The sequence below is a fragment of the Macadamia integrifolia genome, chromosome 10 (assembly GCF_013358625.1).
Source record: "Macadamia integrifolia cultivar HAES 741 chromosome 10, SCU_Mint_v3, whole genome shotgun sequence".
In the NCBI taxonomy this organism is placed as follows: domain Eukaryota; kingdom Viridiplantae; phylum Streptophyta; class Magnoliopsida; order Proteales; family Proteaceae; genus Macadamia; species Macadamia integrifolia.
In genome coordinates, this window is record NC_056566.1 from 29585208 (window position 1) to 29594642 (window position 9435).

General features: G+C 37.3%; 2 protein-coding genes across 4 annotated transcripts in view; both read left to right on the forward strand.

The window, feature by feature from the left end:
- The window catches only part of LOC122091443 (disease resistance protein RPS5-like), a 28657-nt gene that overhangs the window by 18041 nt on the left and 1181 nt on the right, over positions 1 to 9435 (forward strand). The window contains exons 2-3 of one of the 3 annotated variants that reach the window (XM_042661394.1): positions 3221 to 5804; positions 5922 to 6289. In XM_042661394.1, coding sequence (XP_042517328.1) covers positions 3221 to 5774 — 2554 coding nt within the window. In that variant the 3' untranslated portion in view covers positions 5775 to 5804; positions 5922 to 6289. Of the gene's footprint in view, positions 1 to 3220; positions 6290 to 9435 lie in introns of those variants that run through there. The other 2 variants (XM_042661396.1, XM_042661395.1) reach the window with 2 other exon arrangements.
- Positions 7177 to 7659, forward strand: LOC122092363 (toll/interleukin-1 receptor-like protein). The gene has a single exon (XM_042662674.1). It carries the CDS (start codon positions 7177 to 7179, stop codon positions 7657 to 7659), a length of 483 nt encoding a protein of 160 aa, XP_042518608.1.

Here is a 9435-nt window from a genome sequence, read left to right on the forward strand (position 1 = left end):
AAAAAAAAAAAAAAAAAAAAAAAAGGATAGGGGAAACTCAAAAGGTTCAGGTTAGTGTGAATTTTTTTTTTTTTTTTTTTCTGCCCAAAATAATAAAAAAAGAAAAAGTTAAAGAAAATTGAATTAGTGGGAGGGTAGGGCACAGCCGCGTAGGTTATGCGTCTAATTGGGTTAGTGGTAAGAGTAGGAGAGGGTCAAAAGGTTTACGCTGGCGTGGTTAGTGGGTACTGCATGTCCTATCGGAAGCTTTACCTTCATGACTCTTTATATGGGAGAATATTCTATGAACCATCAAAGGTTTTAAACTCAGGATCACTATTAGTTAAAACGGGAACAACAAAAAAACATAAATGTACAATATGGATTTTAAATAGATAAAAATGATGAACGGTACGATCAAAAAAATGATCAAAAAATAGAGAACGGCAAACAGACGAAAACGAACGGTACGAGTATTAAACGTGTAGTTTTTAAAAAAACGAAACCAAAAAGACGGTAGTATACTCATGCAATTTGAGAGATTATTACTTGTATATATGCATCTAATATTCCAAAAGCTCTAGGAATCTCAAGATAAAATAGCCCAATGGACTACAAGAAAATGAGATGTTGCTAGCTTTAGCTTCTCCTTACTCAATGGGCTATAAGAAGATAAGTTTTTTTTCCTATAGATAGTATGGAAGTTAAAAACAAAAAACCAAGTACTATATTTTCTTCACTCTTCACTTTTAGTAATAGGTTTTTTTTTTTTTTTTTTTTAAATAAATTAATTAATTTGTTTAATAAAATTCCTATTTTACCCTTAAAAAATAGATTCGCCTTTAAAACGGTCGTTTAAAATGCGTTTAAAATAGATTTTTTTGTGGTTTCCGTTTTTTTCCGGATTGTATAATAGCATACGGGAAAACGCGTTTTAAACGGGAAAAAAACGCAAACGCGTTTTAACTAACAGTGCTCAGGATAGGTCAAGGTAACAATGTTAATCGGTTTGATTTCGGTTTGAATGGTTCGATTCGATTCAGTTTGATTCACATATATTTTGGTTAAAACCATAATCGCACCATTTACTAAATGGCTGCACTTTCTGAATCCGCAACTATTTAGTGAACGATTTTAGTTTTTAAGGTTTTTAAACGGTTTCAGTTTCAATGGTTTTTAAACAGTTTTGATTTCACGGTTTAAATGGTTTCGATTTCTGTTTATTTCATACGGTTTCTAAACGGTTAGCAATCGGTTTGTTTGTTTATTCACATGTCTACTAAATTTGTTTTGGTGATAAACGATTTAATCTTGAGAATGTAAAATGTAAACCCTTATGTTTTGTTAAAACAACCAAACAACTAAGCAAAAGAAATATTTTGATAAAAAATAGTCTCAAGCGCATCTAACAAATTAGTAAGTAATGCTTACAGTAGGGATTTTTTTTCTTCTCCCCCCTCTCAAATAATGTGTTATAATATTGAAAAATATATATTTAATATGCCATGGTATAAGTAAAAATTTCATTTTTATCAGTATACATTCTACTTAGTGCGTTGGATTAATTTAATTGGCATTCCAAACAATGAGCAAGCTACCTCTAAAATTATTTGCAAGCTTGCAGCATTCAATCTTTGAATCAAATGAGATATATTTTGCAACCACCTTATTTAATCTTTAAACGGATTAATCGGATCGGTTTTGATGGTTGAAACGGTTCGATTTTCCCGGTTTCAATTCGGTTTGAAACCACGGGTTAAATGGCTCGGTTCGGTTTCAACGCGTTTAGCTAATCGGCCTGAAACGTGAAACTATAATCGAACCATTTACTAAACGATTTTGCGATTTTGGTGTAAACGGCTCGGTTCGGTTTCGATAAACGGTTTCGGTTTTAAATTCACATCCTTAGGTCAAGGTCGATGCTGATTAGATACCGATTTGGATCTATCATTGAACTGTAAATTGGACATATTTATTTTATTTTTTAATATAAAAATCAGTTTTTCTTATATTTTTACCCTTAGACTTTACCTATGTATTAGGATCGAATTAGATCAATCAAGATTAAGGATTGATCAAGGTCAATATCGATTCAATCCAACCGTTACTGATTGATATGATCTGAGTTTTAGAACCATGGATCTCAATCTAGAGTTCTAAATCTTTTCGGATCAGATTGATGGCAATCCACACTGTTATCCAGTCTTCTTTTGGATATAATTTTGAGTCAATAAGAACAAAAAGTAACGGAAAAGGATACGCTTCCCGAGAGAGGGCCAAGATCAAAACATTCAACGACAATAGGAAGAGGTTACTTACAAAATCTTTCCCTGTTTCTTCTTGATCTTCTTAACTCAAAATTAGATCTAGAAGAGGTTTCCTTGATCAGGCATGGAGTTCCCAGATTAATATTTTCTTGAACAGAAACCTGAGTCAGGTAGTTGATTCGGCTCCTCTCCTTAATGCTTATCACATAGGTCGTCCATAGCTATTTGAGCGAGTGATACATGGTGAGGTGATGACCCAATGGTTTAAGAAAAGTGTGAAAAACGAGGTGTTGACAAAGGCTCGGAGTACGATGCACCAAAAATCATTGGATCATTGTCTCGCCATGTGTCGCTCGCCTAGATAACTGTGGAAAAGACTGAGCAATAGGTGTTAAGGAGAGGAGCTAGATCCGTAGTTGTATACTATTGAGTTTAACCAGATGTGCCTTGCATCCAGTTTACCCTTTATCTCATTTGTTGGTTCAGTCTATTGGGCCCATAGCCTCATAGCCCATTTAGCCCCATGCCCCCACATACCTAGTCGAGTGGCTCTTGTGTCAATGCACTGACCAATGGGAAGGTAGACGGAGACATTGTCCACGTTCTTTCTTCTTGGGGCAATCTGAACTGCTAGATGCGAAGAGGATACGCGGAATTGGTCAACCTTCAAAGTTTAGAGCCTATACTTGATTAGATGGCGATTTTTGTAATCCACTGTGCCCATTGTATATATATATATATATATAATTTTTTTTTTCTTTTCTTTTGATGAAGAGCCCATTGTATATTTGAGTACCCTAATTTTATTCTATTTGTGTCAACTTGAGCCACGCATGCAATTTGCAATTCGCAATTTCTAGAATATTTGGCTATTTTTGTTGTATTTGTCTTTAACTTCAACTATGTAATTTTGGCTAATTTTTTTATCTACTATTATTGTTTCCTATACATTTTATTGTGGGTTCCTATTGCAGGGATGAAGAGAAGTTGATTCAAAAGATAGTGAGAGACATCATCCAGTATAACAGAAAAAAAAACCTACTAACAAACCCAGTGATAGAGATCCCAAACAAGCCAATAATTGAGTACCCGCCATCAACCGAACGCATGCTGCAACAGATTTTTGATTGCATAAGTGATCCTGATCCACGCTTTGGCATCATTGGATTATATGGTAGAGGAGGAGTGGGTAAAACCACTATGGCTAGAGAAGTAAACAATCGCCTGGAAAGTGATTTGGCCAACGGAGTACAAATACCTTTCGAGACTGTGATAATGGTCACAGTGTCTGCCACTCCCAACATACTAAGTATCAAAACCTATATCAATAAGCGCCTTGGATTACCAAATGGTAGTGAGGTTGAAGCATTGTTCGATGTCCTAAAGAAGAAGAAATTTCTTCTAATTTTGGATGATGTGTGGTCAGAATTAAAGCTGGAAGATGTTGGAATCCCTCGCCCTCCAAATGACAAAGGGAGCAAGCTCCTAGTGACCAGTCGAATTCAAAAAACCTGCATTGATATGGGTGCTACAACAACAATAAATGTGCAACCATTATCAGAATCCGAATCATGGGACCTCTTTGTTGAAAAAGCTGGTAAACATGTTGCTGCTGATGATATAAAACCATCTGCTGAAAAAATTGTTCAAAGGTGTAGGGGTCTTCCCCTTGCAATTGTGGTTGTGGCCCGTGCAATGGCGAATCGACATGGAGTTGAGGTGTGGGAGAATGCCTTGAGGGAATTGAAGCAATCAGCTGAACATCTCCAAGGTATGATAGATGAAGTACTTCTTCCTTTGAAATTCGGTTATGATAGTTTGGAGGATGAAATGCTTAAGAGTCTATTTCTCTATTGTGCCTGTTTCCCTGAAGACTATAACATAGGGGGAGACCTAGACGAGATGCTAGATTATTGGGTTGGAGAGGGCTTAGTAGATCAATTTGGGAGTTTGAAAGCTGCTAGGGATAAAGGTGAGGAACTGATTCAAAGTTTGAAAATTGTTTACATGTTGGAAGATGGAGAGGAGAAAGGTAGTGTGAGGGTGCATGATAACATGCGAGCGCTTGCAATTTGGGTTACTTCTTCAGAGTACTCTGATAGTGGTGTCAAGTTCTTGATAAGGACAGGTAAATCAGTTAAAGAGGCACCATTAGCTCTTAAGTGGGTAGGTGCATCAAGGATTTCCCTGATGGATACCCAAATAAAGGAGTTACCAGAGTTGGGAGAGACGTGCCAAAAGCTAACCGCTTTCCTATTCAGGAAGAATAGGATCTTCACTGTTGTTCCCTCGACAAATTTCTTGCAACATATGGGGCATCTTAGAGTACTCGATCTTTCTGAGTCACAAAACTTAGAATATCTCCCGGATTCTTTGTCATGTTTGGTGAATCTTCGGGTGCTTAGGCTACATATGTGTAAAAGGTTAAGAGCATTGCCTGTGCCTGTACTAGGAATGCTTCTACAACTCCAAGTTTTAGATTTGGGTTGGTGTTCTGAGTTGGACCAGCAAATCCTCGGAGGATTTGAATGCAAGAGTGGTGTAAGTAATTTAAGATACTTGGATGTGAAATTTTCCAAAGTTCGTATTCCAGAGGGGGTAATTTCTCGTTTGTACGAATTGGAGGAACTAAGATTTTATGCATCAAATAGAATCAAATGGAGGGTGAGTTCTGGTGAAGAAGATGTAACAACGGATGAGAATGAGTCTGCTAGTGATTTCGAGTCCATCATTGATGTGAGGGAGTTATGTTGCTTGATCAATTTAACATCTCTTACCATTTCGTTTGAAGATATCATTATTTCTGATTGGTTCAAACCTTTGGCCAACAAGATTACTGCCCTGAGTCTGAATCGTTGCACAGTCGAAAAACAAGATGCTATAGAAGCTCTCAATCTCGATAAATCCCAAAATCTATGGCAGTTAGTAATTGATGATTGCCCAGGTGTGAAATGTGTGCGCATTGGTTCTCTATTAACTGTGTTAAAAAACTGTAAGGACTTGGAGTTGGTTTTAGATCGTGCAGAGGTCGAACATGATCAATATTTCCTTCATGAGTTACACCTAGTAAAATTGCCAAAATTGAAAGGGACATGGGTTAGTCTGGAATCACTGAATTGCTTTGGTCAACTATCAAAGATAGTAATTGAGGATTGCCATGGCTTGAGGATGGTCTTCACGAAGGAAATGCCACGCCTTTTCAACAACTTGAAGGAACTTAGAGCTCGGTATTGTGTGAAATTGGAAGTAATCATTGAAACAGAGAAGGAAGTAGAAGTTGGGGAAGTCATCTCACTCTTCCCAAGACTGGAGATTTTAAAGCTGGAAGACCTACCAACATTAGCTGATGTGTCCACCAATCAAATCTTGCATTGCCCCCTTATAAGAGAAGTGAATGTGAGTAACTGTCTGAGGTTGAAGAAGGATCCTCTCCGCATACGAAACAAGGACGGGCTACTTGTCATTGAGGGTGAACATTGGAAAAAAGGCAATAAGGTCATGGAAGAAGAAATTCAAGCTTCTCAGTGATGGAGTCCCACACATCTTCTTCATTCATTGGTATGTTCTGTGATCTCTATCTTTTCTTCCTTCCTGTATCAAGTTCCTGCGGTTGCAGTGGTCATGGGGTTCCTCCCTTTCTGTTATCAATTAACTTGAGAAAGTTTTTTGTTCAAGAAAATGTGGCAAAGGACTGTGTGGTGGAGAAGAGATCCAACAGGCGCTTTTTGATACAATCCAACAATCCAAAATCTTGATTCCTGTCTTCTCTAATGGCTATGCCGATAGCAAATGGTGTCTCCAACTTTTCACAACTGGACTAAGAAATTCACCCGAGAGTGGGTTTCATCAAAATTATTCTGTTTATTGGTATACCAAACATATTTCACATTCTCCAATCTATTATGTCTACTAGTTACCAAACGATTTCTATATTTAGGTAAAAACATTTTCTTTTGTACTAGGCGATTCTGTTCTTTTCCCCCTCCAATTCTTCATGTCTATCTTGTGCGTGTCTGTATAATTATATAATTGGGTGATTTGGGTCTTGGAGTCTTTTTTTTTTTTAAAGTCCATTATAGATTGTATAAATCACATTTTTCTTTTTTTCCTCTCTCAACTTTATTTATTGAACATATACATATTTTTCTCCCACGATGCAAATCCTATGTAGCTGAAATTATTGGTTATGGTGGGTGAATTTCACAATAAACAGAAGAAAAAAGGGATAGCCAAAAGCGGGATGAACAACTAGCTTGGTGGGGCCAGAGGGAGTAAATCAATTTATTAAAGAAAGAATGTTTTGAATTCAATTTTTGTGAAGTTTTGAGTTCAATTTTTTAACATACTTGACCTTACCTTACCCATACAATAACAACAGCCTCAACTCCATGCAGATCCTACAGATCCACATTCTTCATATAGTACCTTGACACTATATTAATTTTCAGCTGCCCGGTTAAGGTTAAGCAGAAATCATATCAATATGATAATTGAACAAAATGGGAATAAATCAAATGTTTGGAAAAAAATCAGCAAAATTCTCCACTCAAAAACAGGCTCTAATTGACACTAAAGAGGGTTGAAATTGCCTGCAATTTCGATCTCGTACAATTCCGTGCAATACCACCTTCAGGGGGTGACACGTGTATTGATACTAATACAATGGTCCAGATCTGGTATAACTAATAAAACATTAAATCAGTGAAGAGGCATTTAAATCAGATCTGGACCATTGCATTGGTATCAATACACGTGTCACCCCCTAAAGGTGGTATTTCACCGAATTGTACGAGATCGGAATTGCAGACGATTTTTTTCCTAGAAGTGAGGACAACTGAAACAAATAAATTTGGAGACGCGTCGTTCATCCTTCTCCATTCAATTTTCACACTTTCTTCACTGGAAAGTTCTGCAAGTCTCTTGCAGATTGATGGCCGCCGCTTCTTCATTCTCATCGTCCATCTCTCAATGGAATGTATTTTTGAGCTTTCGAAGAAAAGACACACGGAACTTCACATCTCACCTCTATGCTGCTCTAGACAGGGAAGGGATCAAAACACTCAAAGATGATGAGAAACAAGAAAAAGGAGAGCTCACCTCTAAAGCACTCAAAAAGGAAATCAACGAATCAAGGTTTTCCGTTATCATATTCTCAAGGAACTATGCTGGTTCCAGATGGTGCTTAGAAGAACTCGCCTTGATTATGGAACGTTGGGAAAAGCATGACCAAAAGGTTTTTCCAGTTTTCCTCTCAGGTGTCCATCCATTGGATGTAAAACACCATAAGGGTAGCTTTGAAGAGCCTTTTGGAGAGCATGAAAAACGCTTCGGCCGAGAGATGGTGGAACGGTGGAGGTCAGCCTTGAGAGCAGCTTCTCAACTCTACGGGTGGAGCTTCAAAGAATTTGGGTAATTATTCCTCTAGTGAACCAAATCTCTCCCTCATTTTTATTTTTTAAAAAGCTTAAGGCTCCGTTTGACAACGTTCCTAAAAACGTATTTTTATATTTTTTATGCCAAGGAATGGAAAAACGGCCTTAAAAGCATTTGATAAATTCATTTCATTCCACCCACTTTTAGAAATTTATGGCAATTTATGATAGAAGAAACGTGAATAGCAAAACATTTTATACTTGTGTTTGCTGTTTTTAGAAACAAGTTGAGGCCAAAATATTGGGGAAAGGCCCGATTAAAAATCGATCAAGAGGAAACTCATTAATCAAACACCAAAAAATCCTTGAAGGTAGTCCTTGAAGCCATTGTCAGTGTTATAGATCTCGGTGCGGACGATTCGAGAAACACGTTTATTAAACACCAAAAAAACAGTTTCTGCTTTCAAAAATGTGAAAAATCGTTTCTGTTGAAAATATTATCAAACGATGCCTTATAATAGAAGGGCAAATATATATATATATATATATATATTATTTTTTTCTTTTCGTTAAAATCTATGAGAATCTACTTGTGTAATATTTTATTGCATTAAATATATTATAAGAGAAGGGGAATATATATATATATATATATGGTTGCCAAAAAAATAGGACCCAGATCTTCTCGAACATGAGATGGGGTGTAGTGAGCATCCTCGGGTTGGGTGCACTTGGGCATATGCTGGAGAGGATCAGGATCCCTAAGAATATGTCAAGTGACATGTTGAATGGGATTCAAAATTTTGTATGCATATAACCCTTGAAGTGTCCCTTACTTACATGTCAAGGTATGACTCAAAGAGAATATGCCAAGTGATAAATAGAGCCATGAAAATCCTAAAGACTAAGATAGAATGTATAGTAATGATCGGAGTAGCGTAGGCCTGTAAAGGCTTACATAGAGATGAATACCAAATAATGAGAGAATATATGATTAAATTTCAGTCTGAAATTTTATAGGTGACCTATCTAGATGGTCCACTATCTACCTAACGATTCGATAAATTTAATTTTTTGATATGATAGAGTTAGATAGATGAACAAGATAAGTTTATCTAGACTAGATTGTGGAGAGGAAATTTTCTTATTAAGAAACAGAGGTGTTTAAAGAGAAAAAAGGTGGGATTTAGCCGGGTAAAAAATACTAAATAAATCTTACAGTTAAGGCGAAGGAACCTTAGGTGACTAGGGGTGTCAACGGTCCGGGTCGGTGCGGTTTCGGTCCGGTTCCACCGGTTTCGGTGTGAGTTTGGAAGTGACCGAAACCGACCCAATAAGGATTTATCGGTTTCGGTCCGGTGTCAGTTTCGGTGCGGTTTGGGTTCGGGTTGGTACCGGTTTGGATTTATTAGGTTCATTTCGGTTTGGATCGGTTTTTTAAACCGGTATGGAGCCATTAGGAAATAACCAAATGATGAATTGTTGAACTTCGATTTCTTAAATTGATTTGTAACCGGGTTGGTTTTGATTTTTGGTCTAGTTTGAATTCGATTTTCCATACAAATGTATACAAAACTATTCAAATTTTAATTTTTTTAATGAATTTTGGAGTGTTTCGTTTTCTTACCGGTTTGGTTTCGGTTTCGGTCCGGGTTTTGAGCCGGTTTCGGTTTGGTTTCGGGTTCATCCGGTTTTCGGTGCGGTTCGGTTTGGTTTTGGGGTTACAATACTTGAAACCGAACCGAACCAATAAGGCTTCGGTTCGATTCGGTCCGGGTTGTTATCGGTTCGGTCCGGCCGGTTTTACCGGTTCGGTT

Bases quoted from the DNA above. Each gene is read 5' to 3' on its own strand.
- LOC122092363 (XM_042662674.1), top strand. From the start codon at position 7,177: ATGGCCGCCGCTTCTTCATTCTCATCGTCCATCTCTCAATGGAATGTA.